General features: G+C 38.1%; 1 protein-coding gene across 3 annotated transcripts in view; it reads right to left on the reverse strand.

The window, feature by feature from the left end:
* Positions 1–10721: 10721 nt before the first annotated feature.
* PLCH1 (phospholipase C, eta 1) overlaps positions 10722–18188 on the reverse strand; it is a 266327-nt gene continuing 258860 nt past the window's right edge. For 2 of the 3 annotated variants that reach the window (XM_011958994.1, XM_011958995.1), the window contains 3 exons: positions 16985–17044; positions 16195–16549; positions 10722–13894 (listed from right to left, as the gene is read on the reverse strand). In XM_011958994.1, coding sequence (XP_011814384.1) covers positions 11811–13894; positions 16195–16549; positions 16985–17044 — 2499 coding nt within the window. In that variant the 3' untranslated portion in view covers positions 10722–11810. Of the gene's footprint in view, positions 13895–14191; positions 14220–16194; positions 16550–16984; positions 17045–18188 lie in introns of all 3 variants that reach the window. The other variant, XM_011958996.1, reaches the window with a different exon arrangement.

Below are 18188 nucleotides of genomic sequence, written 5' to 3' on the forward strand. Positions count from 1 at the left end.
AGTTGATGGGTGCAGCACACCAACATGGCACAAGTATACATATGTAACAAACCTGCACGTTATGCACACGTACCCTAGAACTTAAAGTATAATAAAAATAAATAAATAAATAAAAGAAAAAGTGGATAATTCATGGATGTCATATATACAGCAACAAAACTTTCTATATTTTCAACTACCATAGGTGATATGTTTCTAATTATTCAGACATTTGGAACAAAACCAATATATTATATCTCAGCACCTCTACCAGCTGGCTCCATAAAGATAAGACCTTATCATCAGAACACTAACACCCAGCTGAGTACCTAGCCCAGACTAGATGCTAACTATATGTTTATTAAAGTCTTCAGAAAAGGCAATGGTGTGTAGAGGAAAAAGGACTAATATAGGAGTTGGAATAACCTTGTTCAGATACTTCCTATCCCTCATGAACTTCGGCAAATCACAAGTTGAATGAGACTCATTTCTGGAATCTACGAAGTGGGGGTAACATCATCTCCTTACAAAATTGTCTTAAGGTCTAGATGAGATGTACTATGTATATAAGTCTCTTTATATTGCAGAATTCTATACAAATATCAGTTACTCTTATGGTAAATGACTAAGTAGTCACTAAATTAAAAGCGAGAGGAAAATAATGGACTGGATGGAAACCGAGAAATGAGAGAACCAAAGAAAAATATAAAAAGACAAACTTAGTCATCACCACACAAAATAATGGAACAATATCCTGTGCTTCTTCCTCCTTCTAGGCATACAGCAAACTGGGATGGTAGACTCGGTTTACTCTCACATTTTCTCTAAGTTCCCTGATTTATCAGTTTATCAGATGTTTACTGAAGGCACATGGGTACCAGGCTTTGAGCTAGGGAAAGGGAACAAGGCATAGTCATGCCCTTAGGGAGGATGAAGTCTAGTGGAGAAGGTAGACATGTGAAGAGATCCCGACAATGAAGTGGAATCCAGGGTTTCACAGGTGCACTGGAGGTCCTCAAATGAGATTGTGTAATTCTTGATGGGTTGGAGACAATCAGGGAAGAGGAGATGATCAGGAAAGCTTCCCCAGGGAAAGAGATCTTCCAGGATGCATCTTGAAGAATGCACTGGGCAAAAGAGGAAAGGGAAATCTAAGGCAGAGGAGGCCAGGCTACAGAAACACAAATCAAAGACTCTGTATGCAAGCTTATGGAACCTTATTCCATAAGTTGTGGAGACCCACTAAAAATTTTTAAGAGGAAAAGGTAGGCTGATTAGATCATATTCAGAAGCTTTGCTTCTGTCCTCTGTGGATATAGCCACTGCTGTAGGCAACTCCCCCAGCTACTTGTTACTGTTCAGTCTTAGAACATGCCCTGAAGCCTCTAGGAAAGGAGTCAAATGAGAAAACTCCGAAATTTCACAGATTTGCTCTAGTTAGATTTTTTGGACTAGGAACTTCCTGGATTCTGTAGTTCTAAGAAAAAAAATAATCAGGAAGCCTGTTAATATCTTGATTGAGACCTCACTTGTGTGAGTGCCTTGTGACCAAATGAGTCCCTTTTCCATCCTCCGGATAAGTGAAACCCTGATGAATCCAAAGCTTTTATTAAAATTGAAGCTTTACTACTGCCTCTTCCTTATTAGGCAATCTCCAAATGATAATTATAAAATTGCTTCCTCTTCTCTTCCAGTGTCCTATTAGTAGAATAATAATACATGTAAGAGTGACAGACACACATGGGCACTAGAGGGATTGGTCTGATAAACCACCACTTTGCCCCAATCATTTATCTTATGACTAGATCTCCTCAAGGCAGAGTTGACATCCAAATGTAAATATAAAGGAGAAGGAAGAGTGGCGAGGACTCTCTTGTGTCTAGGATAGAAGCTCAGCCACAGCAGAAGATGGTACCAGTCAGAGTCGTGAGACCCCTATTCCAAACACTAGCTCCCAGATGACATTCTAGACAAACCCTGGGCTAGAGGGAACCTGCTGACTTGAAGGAAAGGACCAGTCCCAGCAGCATTCATCACCTGTTCATTTGGACCCCAAATGAACAGCAGCGATACCCAGGAATTATGTCAAGGGACTTGGGTGAGCCTCTGAGACTTGCTGACTTTAGGTAAAATTCAGAGCATTACCAGCTGTGGTGGCTATGGGCAAACTCCTGCTTCAGAAAAGCAAGGGAAAAGTAAAAGGGACTTTCTCTTGCATCTTATGTACCAGCATGTCCATAGGGCGATATAGCACCAAGCAGGTTCTTGGGGTTCCCAATTCCGGAACTTGACTCTTAGCATTTATGGACCTGCCTTGGGCCAGAGGGAAGCCCAGTGCCCTAAAGAGGGACTCACAGGCCAGGCAGCATTCATAACAAATGGACTTAAGAGACCCTTTGGCTTTAAGGGAACATTGGTAGTAGTCTGACAGTACTCCTCATGGCCTGAGGTGGCAGTGGCTACAAGATGAGTTTGGAAAAAGGAGGTAAGAGGAGTGGGAAGGACTGCATCTTGTGGTTTGAGTGTCAGCTCAGCCACAATACAACAGAACACCAGGTAGACTTCTGAGGTTTTTGACTCCAGTTCCTGACTCCTGGAAGGCACCTCTGGGCCCACCCAGGGTCTATGAGACTTCACTGCCCTGAAAGGCAGGACCCAGGCATGGTTGGCTTTGCCATTTACTGACTGTAGAGCCCCAGGGCCTTGAGCAAACATAGGCGGTAGCCAGTGGTGGTCACAGTAGGCCTTAGGTGAGACTCAGAACTGTGCAGGCTTTGGATCTGACTCCGTGCAGTCATAGCAGTGGTGACCACAGGGGTGGTCTTCATCCCCAGGTTTAGGTGGCTTAGAACAGAGACAGAGAAAGAGAGAGAGACTGAGAGAGAGACGGAGAGAGAGAAACTCTGTATGTCAGAAGAAAGTAAGGGAAAAGAACAAGAATCTTTGTCAGGTGATTCAGAGAATTCTCCTGGATCTTGTCCAAAATCATCAAGGTGGTACCTCTATGAGTCTGCAAGAACCGCACTGTTACTAGGCTTAGAGTGCCCTCTAAAGCAGATGCAGCTTAGATCACAACACTGAAATTCTTTCAAATACCTAGAAAACCTTTCCAAGAAGGATGCCTACAAATAAGCTCAGACAGTGAAGACTGCAATAAATACCTGATTTGTCAATGCTCAGACACTGAAGAACATCTACTAGCATCAACACCATCCAGGAAAACATGACCTCACCAGAGGAATTAAATAAACTACCAGGACCAATCCTGGAGAAACAGAGACATGTGACCTGTGAGACAGAGAATTCAAAATAGCTGTCTTGAGGAAACTCAAAGAAGTTCAACATAACACAGAGAAGGAATTCAGAATTCTATTAGATAAACATAACAAAGAGATTGAAATAGTTTAGAAGAATCAAGCAGAAATTCTGGAGCTGAAAAATGCAATTGACATACCAAATAATGCATCAGAGTTCTTTAATTGTGGACTTGATCAAGCAGACAAAAGAATTAGTGAGTTTGAAGACAGGCTATTTGAAAATATATAGTCAGAGGAGATAAAACAATAAAAATCAATGAAGAATGCCTATAGGATCTAGAAAATAGTCTCAAAAGGGTTAATCTAACAGTTATTGGCTTTAAAGAAGAGGTAGAGAAAGAGATATGGGGTAGAAAGTTTATTCAAAGGCATAAAAACAGAACTTCCTAAACCTAGAGAAATATATCAATATCCAAGTACAAGAAGGTTATAGAACACCAAGCAGATTTAACCCAAAGAAGACTACCTCAAGCCACTTAATAACTAAACTCCCAAAAGTCAAGGATAAAGAAAGATCTTCAGTAGAAGTCTTCTGACCAAAAAAATAAAATAAAATAAAGAAAGGACCCTAGACCAGGTGCAGTGGCTCACGCCTATAATCCCAGCACTTTGGGAGGCTAAGGTGGGTGGGTCACCTGAGCTCAAGAGTTCGAGACCAACCTGGCCAATGTGGTGAAACCCCATCTCCACTAAAAATACAAAAATTAGCTGGGTATGGTGGTGCGCACCTGTAATCCCAGCTACTTTGGAGGCTGAGGTAGGAGAATTGCTTAAACCTGGGAGGCAGAGGTTGCAGTGAGCCAAGATCGGGCCATTGCACTCCAGTCTGGGCAAATAAGAACAAAATTCTGTCTCAAAAAAAAAAAAAAGAAAATCCTAAAAGCAGCAAGAGAAAATAAATAACATACAATAGAGTTACAATACATCTGGTTGCAGACTTTTCAGTGGAAATAGTGCTAAAGGAAAAAGAAACTCCTACCCTAAAATAGTATATCTGGCAAAAATATCTTTCAAACATGAAGGAGAAAGAAAGATTTGCCCAGACAAACAAAAGCTGATGGACTTCATCAATACCAGACTTGTCCTATAAGAAATGTTAAAAGGAATACTTCAGTCAGAAAGAAAAGGACATTAATGAGAGATAAATAATCATCTGAAGGTACAAAACTCACTGGTAATAGTAAGTACAGAGAAAAACACAGAGTATTATAACACCATAACCGTGTTTTGTAAACTACTCTTATCCTAAGTGGAAAGACTAAACAAGGAACCAATCAATAAAAACTACAACACCTTTTCAAGACATAGTCAGTACAATAAGCTATAAATAGAAACAAAACAAAAAAGCACAAATAAAAACAAAAAGTTAAAAAGTGGGGGATGAAGTTAAAGCATAAAGTTTTTATTAGTTTTCCTTTTGCTTGTTTGTTTATGCAAATAATGTTAAGTTGTTATCAGGTTAAAATAACGGGTTATAAGGTAGTATTTGCAAGCCTCATGGTAACCTCAAAGCAAAAGACAATGGATACAAAAAAAAATAAAAAGCAAGAAACTAAATCATATCACCAGAGAAAATCACCTTTACTAGAGGAAGACAGAAAGGAAAGAAAGTAGGAAGAAGACCACAAAACAACCAGAAAACAAACAACAAAATGGGATGAGGAAGTCCTAAAAATGACATTGAATATACTTGGACTAAACTCTCCAAAAGACAGACTGGCTGAATAATGAAAAAACAAGACCCATTGCTCTGCTGTCTACAAGTAACACACTTCACCTACACAGACACACATAGACTGAAAATAAAGGGATGGAAAAAGACATTCCATGCTAATGGAAACCAAAAAAGAGCAGGAGGCCGGGTGCGGTGGCTCACGCCTGTAATCACAGCACTTTGGGAGGCCGAGGTGGGCATATCACGAGGTCAGGAGATTGAGACCATCCTGGCTAACATGGTGAAACCCCGTCTCTACTAAAAAAAATACAAAAAATTAGCTGGGCATGGTGGCAGGCGCCTGTAGTCCCAGCTACTTGGGAGGCTGAGGCAGGAGAATGGTGTGAACCCGGGAGGCGGAGCTTGCAGTAAGCAGAGACCCTGCGCCACTGCACTCCAGCCTGGGCGACAGAACGAGACTCCATCTCAAAAAAACAAACAAACAAACAAACAAACGCAGGAGTCACTATACTTAGAACAGACAAAATAGATTTTCAAGACAAAAACTACAAGAAGACACAAAGAAAGTCATTCCATAATGACAAAGGGGTCAACTCAGCAATAAGATATAACAAATTTAAACATATATGTTTAAACATATATGCACTTAACAGAGGAGCACCCAAATGTTATTAGAGCTAAAGCAAATGTTATTAGAGCTAAAGCGAGAGCTAGGCCCCAATACAATAATAGTGGGAGACATCAACCCTCCACTTTCAGCATTAGACAGATCTTCCAGACAGAAAAGCAACAAAGAAACATGAGACTTAATCCGCACTACAGACAAAATGGATCTAATAGATATTTACAGAACATTTCATCCAAGACCTGCAGAATACACACTCTTTTCCTTAGCACATGGGTCATTCTTAAGGACAGACCATATGTTAGGTCACAAAACAAGTCTTAAAACATTTGTTTAAATTGGAATAATATAAAACATCTTTTCTGAGCACAATGGAATAAAACTAAAAATTAATAACAAGAAATTTTGGAAACTATACAAATATATGGACATTAAACAATATGTTTTTGAATAACCACTGGTTCAAAAAGAAATTAAGAAGAAACTTTTAAAATTTCTGCAGGATCTAGAAAATGATAATGGAAATATAACTTACCAAAACCTAGGGGATACAGTAAAAGCAGTACTCAGAGGGAAGTTTATAGCTATAAGTGCCTACATTTAAAAAGAGGAAAAACTTCAAATAAACAATCTAACAATGCATCTTAAAGAACTAGAAAAGCAAACCAAACCACACCCAAAATTAGTAGAAAAAATAAATAATAAAGATCAGAGTATAAATAAATAACATTAAAGTGGAAAAAATTACAAAGGATCAATAAAACAAAAAGTTAGGATTTTTTAATGTAAACAAAATTGACAAACCTTTAGCCAGACTAAGAAAGAAGAGAGAAGATCCAAATAAATAAAATGAGAAATGAAAAAAGAGACATTAAAACTGATATTGCAGAAATGCAAAGGACCATTAGTGACTACCAAGAGCAACCATGTGCCAATAAATTGGAAAATCTAGAAGAAATTGACAAAGTGTCTAAATACATAAAACCTACCAAGATTGAACCAGGAAGAAATCCAAAACCCAAACAAATCAATAACAAGTAATGAGATCAAAGCTGTAATAAAAAAGTCTCCCAGCAGAGAAAAGCCTGCAACCGATGGCTTCACTGCTGAATTCTACCAAACATTTAAAGAATGACTTATACCAATCCTACTCAAACTGTTCCAGGAAATAGAGGAAGAAGGAACACTTCCAAACTCTTTCTATGAAGCCAGTATTACCTTGACACAAAAAACAGAAAAAGACACATCAAAAAAAGAAAATGATAGGCCAATATCTGTGATGAATATTGATGCAAAAATCCTCAGCAAAATACTAGTAAACCAATTCAGCAATACATTAGAAAGATCATTCATTATGACCAAGTGGGATTTATCACCCATGGATGGTTCAACATATGCAAATCAATCAATGTGATACATCATATTAACAGAATAACGAATTAAAAACATATGATAATTTCAACTGATGCTGAAAAAGCATTTGATTAAAATTTAACATCCCTTTATGATCAAACTGAGGCTAGAAGGAACATACCTCAATGTAATAAAAGTTATATACAATAGACCCACAGCTAGTATCATACTGAATGGGGGAAAAACTGAAAGCCTTTCCTCTAAGATGTGGAACATGATGAGGGTGCCCACTGTCACCATTGTTATTCACCATAGTATTGGAAGTTCTAGCTAGAATGATCAGACAAGAAAAAGATATAAAGGGTATCCAAATTGAAAAGGAAGAAGTCAAATTATCCTTGTTTGAGGATGATATGATCTTATATTTAGAAAAAAACTAAAGACTCCACAAGAAAATTGTAGAACTGATAAACAAATTCAGTAAAGTCACAGGACACAAAAATCAACATACAAAAATCAGTAGCATTTCAATATGTCAACAGTGAATAATGTGAAAAAAAATTAAAGTAATCCCATTTACAGTAGCCACATATTAAGATCTCTATAATGAAAACTATAAAACACTGAATGAGGAAATTGAAGAGGACACCAAACAATGAAAAATATTCCATATTCATGGATTAGAAGACTCAATATCATTAAAATATCCATACTGCCCGAAGAAATCTACAGATTCAATGCAATCCCTATCAAAATACCAATGACATTCTTCCAGAAATAGAAAAAATAATCCTAAAATTTATATGGAACCATAAAAGACCCAGAGTAGCCAACACAATCCTAAGCAAAAAGAACAAACCTGGAGGAATCACATTACCTGACTTCAAATTATATTATGGAGCTATAGTAACCAAAACAGCATGGTACTGGCACGAAAACAGACACACAGATCAATGGAACACAATAGAAAATGCAGAAACAAATCCACACCCCTATAGTGAACTCATTTTCAACAAAAGTGCCAAGAACATACACTAAGGAAAAGACAGTCTCTTCAATAAGTGGTACTGGGAAAACTGGATATCTACATAAAAAAGAATGAAAACAGATCCCTATCTCTTGCCATATACAAAAATCAAATTAAAATGAATCAAAGACTTAAATCTAAAACCTCAGGCTATAAAATGACTACAAGAAAATATTGGGGGAAATCTCTAGGACGTTGGTCTAGGCAAAATTTTTTGAGAAATACCCCACAAGCACAGGCAACCAAAGCAAAAACAGACAAATGGGATCACATCAAGTTAAAAGGCTTCTGCATAGCAAAGGAAACAGTCAACAAAGTGAAGAGACAACCCACAGAATGGGAGAAAATATTTGTAAACGACCCCTCTGACAAGGGATTAATAACCAGTATATATAAGGAGCCCAAACAACTCTATAGAAAAAAACTAACAATCTGATCAAAAAATGGGCAACAGATTTGAATAGACATTTCCCAAAAGAAGACATACAAATGGAAAACAGGCATATGAAAAGGTGCTCAACATCACAGATCATCAGAGAAATGCAAATCAAAACTACAATGAGATATCATCTCACTCCAGTTAAAATGGCTTATATCCAAAAGACATGCTAATGAGGCATAATGAGACATGCTGGTGAGGATGTGGAGAAAAGGGCATCATTGTATACTGTTGGTGGGAATGTAAATTAGCATAATCACTATCGAGAACAATTTGGGAGTGCCTCAAAAAACTAAAAATTGAGCTATCATATGATCCAGCAATACCACTTCTAGGTATATACCCAAAAGAAAGGAAATCAGTATACCAAAGAGATACCTGCACTCCTATGTTTGTTGCAGCGCTGCTTATATTAGCTAAGATTTGGAAGCAACCTACATGTCTATCAATAGATGAATGGATAAAGAAAATGTGGTACATATACACAATGAAGTACTATTCAGCCATAAAAAGAAGGAGATAATCATTTGCAACAACATGAATGGAACTAGAGATCATTATGCTAAGTGAAATAAGCCAGGCACAGAAAAATAAGCATTGCATGGTCTCACTTACTTGTGGGATCTAAAAATCAAAACCACTGAATTCATGAAATAGAGAATAGAAGGATAGTCACATGGGCTGGGAAGTATAGTGGGAGACTGGGAGTGGGGAGGTGAAGATGGCTAATGAGTACAAAAAGAAAATAGAAAGAATGAATAAGACCTTCTATGTGATAGCACAACAGGATGACTATAGTCAATAATAACTTAATTGTATATTTTAAAATAAAGAGTGTAATTGGATTGTTCATAAGTCACTGAGCAAGTCAAAGGATAAATGCTTGAGGAAATGGAACTCCATTCTCCATGATGTGCTTATTGCATGCCTCTATCAAAACGTCTCATGTACTCCATACATATATGCACCTACTGTGTACCCACACAAATTAAATAATAATAAAATTTTTAAAAGAAAGGATTTAAATTCAATATTCACCAAGAAATAATACATGCTTTTGATTTTTTTAAAGGGAAAGTATCAGCTAAATGAATGTGCTAATGGATTACACTTAATGGAAACAGAACCTCTGCGCCTCAGTTTTTTCATCTGTGAAATGAACTTGATTTAATCCCCATCCATTATCAAATTTGTTTATCAAATATTTCCATTTAAGAACTTTAAGGAGCAAAGGAAAATGAATATTTCCTAGGAGAGCCAGAAGTACTGTGCATGCAACCTATTTTCTTCTTTTGGGAGGAGGATACATATGATAATTTAGTACGTTCATATAATTTGTACAGAACAAACCAGTGTACCTGGGATATCTATCACCTTAAATAGTTGTCTTTTCTTTGTGCTAGAAACATTCCCAACCTATTTTCTGAAATTACTTGTATTTCATTTCCCACAATTTTGGGGATTTCATAATTCTAGTCCATAAAATGTCAGTGTTTACCTTAAAGAAACAAAACAAAACAAATGTAAACTCCTGGATCTGTTTTAGAACATAGATACCATCAAATCCTAAAGAGCAACTAAATTCTATTCTTTGGCAAGTGAATTTTAACAACTGTACATCATGTCAATCCCTTCTAAAACAAGGATACCTTAAAAACAAACCATGATCTAAGGATAGAATTAGGAGGTTCAGAACTCACAAGAAAACAAAAATGTCTCGGGCTCACTAAGGGCATAGAAATGGTCACTTACCCTTTCACCATTACACATCAGCCCCAACCAGATTCCCAGTGCTTGTCCAGAAAATAAAGGACCCCCAACTTTAGGGAAAAGCTCAGAGTTGGGGACCAAGAGAACCAGGGACCAAGTGTTCTCCTCTGCCCTCTTCCCACTTTGCAGACTTTGAAAAGTCTGCAAAGCTTCAGACAGTTTCATTTGCCAAACATAGCATCTCACTTGCCTTCCCCACATGGCTCCCCTACCCTCCACCACCACCACCACCACTACCACTGCTCCCCTCCCACCGCCCACCACCACAACCAGTTCGGAAGGCTTATTTTTAAACTTGCAATAGCAATGCCAAATGCAAAGAAACTCATTACATTTGATTTTCTTTCAAGTCACCTCACAAATATGCTTTTTAAAGCATAAGGAAAACACTCAGAGACTTAAATTGCTGCTTAAAACTGTCCTCCGTGATAGCTTTCTATTTTGCCGCAAACACATGGAAAGTAGGTCCAAGTGCTCCGAGTGCTTTTACTCAATAGTCATCGTATGAATTTCAATAGTAAAAAAAGTTCACCAACTGTTTAAAAATGTGTTTTAATTATATTTTCATGAATTCCAGGAAGAACATCATTGCAGTTAACATTACAAAAAAAAAAAAAAAAACAAAGAGGGACATCTGAACATGCAATAAAAAAGTGAATTCACAGTGAAAATAATGCATGTCGGTACTAAAATAGAGTTGTTTGGTTCCCTGAAGGAAAAATGTTTCTTCTAATTATCTATTCACTCGGATTTTATTATGAGAAAATATTCTTTGAAAGCTTTGGGGAAGTTTTCAGTTTGTGCTACTATTATCATTAGCGTCTGATGGAAGTCCCTCATTCTGAAAGCCATTGTTCACAGTCTGTAATTCAATCAGAAAATTCAAAAGTACAAGTAGTTTGGCAACTGGCTTCTTGTTACATACAAAGCCATTAGCAAAAATATGTAACAAAATTTATGTAAAACAAACAATTTTGTCCTTATATACAAAAGACGGCCTTCTTCCTCACACCCTCACAGCCTATTCCAAAAAGTGGGGAGGGCATGGGGAGCAGCTATCCATCCCCTTTAAACTCTCTTCATGGGTGGGATAAGAACATTCTAAAAGGCAAGGTAACTATTTTAAAGTTTTTAAAACTGAGTTATAAAAACGCATCTGGGCTTCTCAACAAAGAGGGAAACATAGGAAAAATGATCACAGATTAAAGTAAGGAATTCATCCCTTTGTCATTTGCAAAGTCTCTTAATCAAGTCAACAGTTAGAGAGTAAAAATGACTACATTTGTGACGCAATCTGAGGACACAGTAAAGGACATCTTGGTGAAACACACACACATTATAACCCGAGCTGCTGAGGAGTTTCACATCTAGGGCATGCACATATTTCATACTGATAATAGTTTACAACACCTCAAGGGAGAAAGATCATAATAGGTACATGGGAAATGTCACCAAATCTATATACAAACGCATTAACAGGGAGAACACATGAAGTCAAAAGGATACCCAAATACAAGTTGAAAAATACATTTGAAAATCATTCCAAAGCCAAGGAACTTATTTACTGAAAACTCCGACATTCTACGGAATACCTTGTAAACCTTAAGAATGCAGTTTTATATAATTCACAGTCTCAAAAGAAAATAAATTTCTGGTTTATCATCACTGCTTGGCTCAGTCTGCAAAACAGAATTATCTGAACACAACTGGTCAACGTGGCCATAGTGAAGAGCTGTGCATGCCCCCTCCGGGATGCCCCGGCCTTCAAGGCCACCTCCTTTCGTGTTCTTCAGGTAGCCTGCGATGTAGGAGCCGGTGGAGTGGCGATTCACTGCAGGGGTGGGTGCTGAGGGCTTGTTTCTAAAAACCACGCCTGCCCCGTTGCTGGGGTTTGGAACTTTCTGCTTGTTGGCTTCCTGTTTCTCCTTGGCACGACTAGCAATATTGCGCACTCTGCTCTGACTTCTGGATGACAACTTCCTGACTAGTGCCCGGGGGAGCTGATTGGCATCCTGCTTTGAATATATTACTTGGCAGCTGTCTTCCTGGTCAAAGGACACAAGCTTCCGAAGCTGCTCGGTCAGGGCATCTATAGGCTCTAACGACTTTGTCTTCACAGTCACACCCTTCTTGTCTTTAATGCCAGTTGTAATAAAACTCTTACTAATACACTGGTACTTGCTCTCAAAATTGCAGGCAATGTCCTCTGATGTTAAGTCCCCCAGACTTTTGGATTTGCAAGGACTGGGCAATTTCAGAGCAGGCAAAGGAAGATGTGCCAACTGCTTGGGTACAGGAACATGCATATCTTGAGCACTAGACTGCTGGGGCACACAGGTCTGGAACATTTTTGCATCTGAATCTGAGAAATGGTTATGCACAAAGCCAGCACCCTGATAGGCTAGATAAGAAATACTTTGAGTTTTGACATCTTGAATACTGTTGAATATTTCAGGGACAGAAGGGTGGTGGGTCTCTTTACAGTAGCCATTTCTCAAACTTCTTTGAAAGTGTTCTACCACACCCTGATTATACTTGAGTTTTAAAGGAGAAGCAAGTTGACTTGTGCTCTCTCTCCTATATTCACAGGTTGTTAGAGAAAGATTTTCTGATTCTCCATCAATTTCCACAAGGCTGCTCTCCCCAGAATTGAAACAGAGAGTAGGATCAGCTATTACATCCTCCAGGGTCAAATCAGGGGAAGAGGCAGGGCTGCAGCTCTTCAGTGTTTCCCAGTCTTCTCCCTTGGTAGGACTTTTTGGTAACCAGTCATGAGAAGTATTAGGGGACCCAGGAAGTTTGCTTTCTATGGCCCCTGTCTTGGCCTTACTAGAAAGGTCATCATCTGGTTTGGTTTTAGAGATGGGAGTGCAGGTAGTTTCATAAACTGTGTTCGTTGCATGTTTGGTGGTCTCAGGACTCGAGAGTGCTATCAGCTCCGGAGATGAGCACAGGAAGGAAGACTTGGATTTTCCCTTGGAAATACCATGCTTGATGGACATTTTTAGGCCCAGGCTAGGCAAGGGACAATGGCCTGACATCACACTGGTATTATGAAGATGAGAAACAACTGTGAGAGCCTGATCATTGGTCTCATCAAACTGGCCAATCAGGGCTGAGATGGAACTGCCCGGCTCATTCTCATTTGTTAAAGTGACATTGTCAATAAGATGGGAAATTTCACTCTCCTGCAGAATTGCAGTTGAATGTAGGTCAGGTATGTCAGAACACAGCATGGAGACATCTGACAAAGAAAAGGATGTTGCAGCTCGGCCCTTACCCCTATTAACTTCCAGGTTCTTAATTTCTAGGTTGCTATGAGAAAGGATGCTTCCTGATAAGATGCTTTTCCCTTCCACAAAGCCCTCAGCATTCCTCTTTTCCTTGATTTTCACACCATGTAGATCTTGTGTGGGGTTAACTACAGGATCGGGAGCCAAATGCTGCCTTGGGGAGAGAGACTTGTTGGGACAGGGGTTTTCCTGGCAATTACTTGTGGCATTTGATGTGGTTCTCCCACCCCTAGGACTTGACACGCCCAGCTGTTCTCCTGTAACTGACATGTGGGCAGTAGATACAATGGCGTCCCCTTGGATGATATCTTTGTGGAGAAGAGCACTGGAGGAGGACGATAACTTTTTGTTGAAATTTAGAAAATGTGGATCTTCTATACTTGCTTTCCCTTTTCTTCTGCCATCTTTATCTTCTGCTGAAGGAAACAAACAATATTTTAGGTGACATGTATCACTTTATGTAGAACCTGCAAACACTCATGTTGTCTTCAGACAGACAAATGGAGAATGTAAATCTGTTACACTGTGACAGAATATAATTATGGATTGCATAGGTTTGCAACAAAGTGTCTGTGTGATGAATAAATGGTAAAATATATTTATAGGAATTTCACTGAAGCTTCCCTTTGAATATCTATTACATCTGCTAAGGATGTAATATTCATTGTCAAAAAAATGTCAATGAGTTACCATACTTTTACAGTGAGGATTACCTTAAGTTGTTTCCTATTCAGATTTGTACTACACAGAAGCATGGCAATAGAAACAGAACAAGACAGCTCTGTTAAACAAAGCATTGTGGTACCTGTAAGCAAGATACTATAAGCTTTTAAAGTTATACATGTATTAGTTAAAACAAAAAAGAAGAAAAGAAGAAAAACATAATAATGTCATTTTCAAAACATTTGGGGAGCATATTTAATTTAATCAATTAATTTCTAAAATAATTGGAAGGTGTAATAAATGCATTAAAATATCAATATCTGTTGAGTTAAAATGTAAAGATAAAAATTGGTCATCAATTCCATGTCATTGCTAATATCTATTTTTTGTTAATCATATATTTCTTTTTAACACACAAATTTCATATTGCATCCTTCCCTAAAAGTGGCACTAAGTTGTCAGACACAGTAAAGGAAAACCATAAAAACACAATTCACAGTAATTTGGGATAGCCCAGCATGGTTAGTATACTGCTAGGAGAGTATGAGGTATCCAATTCTTGATCAGGTTATTTTAATAATATAATGCTTCCAGAGTCATGATACATAAGAAAAAAGAACTTGTTCAACTTATTATTAGTTTCCAAACTAAAAATATTCATCATAAAAATTTTGAAAACCTCAAAAAATTATAAAGAAAAACTTAAATACCATATGATGTTACCACTGAGACAGCCACTGTAAGATTTTGCAGAGGACCAGAATAATATATAGAATTTTGTAGTCTGCTTTTTCTGTACTTAATGCAATATAACTATGTATTGTTTTATATTTACCAGAAGTTTAATACACATGACTAATTTATATAACTGCTTTTTAAAAGTAGAAAAGAAATATTACCTCAAAATTGCTTTCTAACTCACCTTAATGGTATTAACATCTTAACTGTGGCATTAACAGGATAGAACCAATTTCTATTGAATATAGCTTTATTTTTCCCAAAGATGGGATTTTAAAATACATTTTAAGGCACATATTTTACCTCTTCTCTGACACTGCTCTTAGCAAAATTTCAAGCTTTTAAATGTTCTTTTTCTCCTTCAAATAAATCATTCAATAATATCTTATAACAAAAAATCAACACAAGTAAAATGGTGTTTGTGGGAAAAAAGAGCCCCGAAATTAGACCATTCGATAAAAGATAAAAGAACAATTTTGCTAAAGAAAATCAGTACCACATTTTAGTTGTCTGAGATGATTCTGATTTAATTAAAACATATTTGTTGCATAGATATCAAATGCACACAGTTTTGGCACTTAAATTTACCCCCAGATAGGATGGGATGGGAGTCACTGACATCAGTCAAAGGCTCTCTGGCACACTGCAAGGCAGTCTTCACTCTGTATTGAGCTCCTGATATGAGTCAATGATACACTCAAATTAAGGAAAAAGACAGGCAGCACCTGGTCCCTATGCTTGTGGAGCCCACGACGGTGCTAAAGCTGCAGGCACACCTCCATCCCTGCCAGCATCCAAGGATCAGGGAAGCGAGGCCATAGGAAAACACTGCCCAAGCCACCTCTTGGGAAAAAAAGATTTGCTTGTTTTTGAAAAACGTGACTTGTTTTTAACAACTGGCTTTCTTTCTCCATAAACATTTCCAGTCACGGAAATGTGTTATATGTAAGAAAAGTAATACAACCATATTCATCCTCAGAACAATCAGTAAATATGGCATTCATTTGGAAAACCAGTATTTCCAATCCTATTTTGCAGGTTGCATCTTCCTCTCTATGCCATAACACCTAATGGCTCCCCTATCTCTCACTGTCAATTTCAGATGTTGATATTATAAAGCTCTTGGTGAGGAGGAAATGGATCTACCTGGCCCCCAATGTTTAAAATCTTCTCGTGTAGAAGATCACATTAAAAAGTATTTATTTTTCAGTATATTTTACTTTGACTACAGAATGTCAACCTCTTCATAATGGTAAACAGGGACTGAAATGCAGCCTAGAAGGGTTTATTCTTAGAGAAACTTAAAGCATCTTACCCAGAGAGTTTTCTTTTCCTTCAATGTCTTTTGCTGTTTCAGATACAGGCAGCGACAAAGCTCCCAGAAGGTTTCTGTCAACAGGCATAGAGACAGGACGTGCTTGCAAACTGCGTGTGGTCCTCCTCAGCACGCCATCTTGGTCTCTTGTGGCCTCGGACACTGAATCCTTTATCTCCACCATTTCTTGGAAGCCCATTTTGCTCTTTTTCCTGCCTTTGGCTGGGGCGCTGGCTGTGCGTCGCAGAATTCTATCTCCAATCGATCGTTTCCGTACATAATGGGAATTGTTTTCTGCAGAACTGTGCCTAGGATTCTTATTGAACAGTCCCTTCAGACCCTGGAGTTGTCTATTCTGAAGACACAAAAGGACCAACCACAAGTTAAGCAAATGCCATCACGTCAACAACTTGCCTTTAAAATGACAGCTCCATGAAAAATGAATATAAACCGAAATTGTACAGCCATTGAAATATATTCACACCAAGAAAGCAGCAGCTCACAGCATGTTTGCACAACGTCATGCACATCTTATCAACCTTACTTTGCAAGGACTTCAGCCTTCCATTCTTACATCAAGCTCTCCCAGAAGTTTCCTACCCAGAGATGACAAAATGGTAGGAAAAGTCTCCACAGCTCACAGACTGCTACGAACTTCAGGCGCCTTAAAGCAACAGATGCATGTTTCAAAGTGGTAAGCAGGAAAATGGAGTGATATGAAAAAGCATGCTGCCATAACCACTTAAAAGAAATATGCCAGCCAGAACAAAGCACCATGCTGAGAAACTACCTTTGTAGCTCCTAGAAAGTGCAATATAGTATAACTGGGATTGAGTATTAAAGGGCTCCACTGTAAAGGAAAAAAACAAAACACAACAAAACACAATTGGGGCTCACTGAAGAGGGTGTCACAAGTAAACGCAAAGAAAAAATGCATACATGTCTATAAACCCTTTCTGTTAGTTTCAGGGATTTTCAGTCTTATGCTCATTCATTGTTCGACCAATACCACTACACTGTGATGTGTGGATCCCAACCCGAACACATCTTGAAAGGAATAAAGAGTATGACTCATAAATGGACATTTATTTAGGAGAGAAGATGGGGATGATATAGAACACTTTCAGATTTTAATTTATTTCTGGCTCAAGTTTTAAACAAATTCGGAATTTAATTGTTTCCCTCAATGTGATAAATGCTAGAGATAATCTGTAGTTAACCTGGGATTCCTAGAATTCAAGAATCATTTTTGAATTATTTACATTTGTGTCTACTTAGATGAGAGGCAAAATTCCAACAAGTAGCACGAACAGAAATCCAGGACTAAACACAGAAAGTTATGGTATAAAACTTGACCAGTATTAGAAATTACGATTCTTACCCTCACCTCCACACCCTTGCTGACTGATATGAAAATAAACATTACACTCCCTAATTCAGGCTAAAATGGTTCATTCCTTATTAGCTGGATTGTAGTCATAATCACATTAATATTAGCCAATATTTCTGAGCATTTACTGTGTACCAGGCAGCTTTCTAAGAAATATATTTATTTATGAGGCAGGTATTATTTTTATCCCACATTCACAGACGAGGAAGCTTCCAGCTATACAGATTTTCTGGTAAAGAGCACGGGACATTTCTACGCCCAATTCAATGCTTTAACAGTCCCTCCAAATCCCATGTGGTCCTGAAAATTCATACCGGTAACCAAGTCCCCAATTACTTGACACGACCAGAGGACAACCTACTGGTTTGTAAACCTCAAATGAGTTCTATAACCACGACAACAGCATCAGGAAAGAACTAGAATGCATTTTTGTGGTCTCCTTCTTTTCAGTCCTATAGGTAGCTTTAAAATCCATTCATAATTTTTAGATTTTCAGTTAAAAACATTGGTACCAAATGAATGTAGCCTGCCTAGAAGTGGCTGGGATCACAGACCAGTTAGTACAGGTAATTCATCAACCATCTGAGACACTACATTTCCCACT

Source organism: Colobus angolensis, unplaced genomic scaffold, assembly GCF_000951035.1.
Source record: "Colobus angolensis palliatus isolate OR3802 unplaced genomic scaffold, Cang.pa_1.0 Scaffold48, whole genome shotgun sequence".
Lineage (NCBI taxonomy): Eukaryota > Metazoa > Chordata > Mammalia > Primates > Cercopithecidae > Colobus > Colobus angolensis.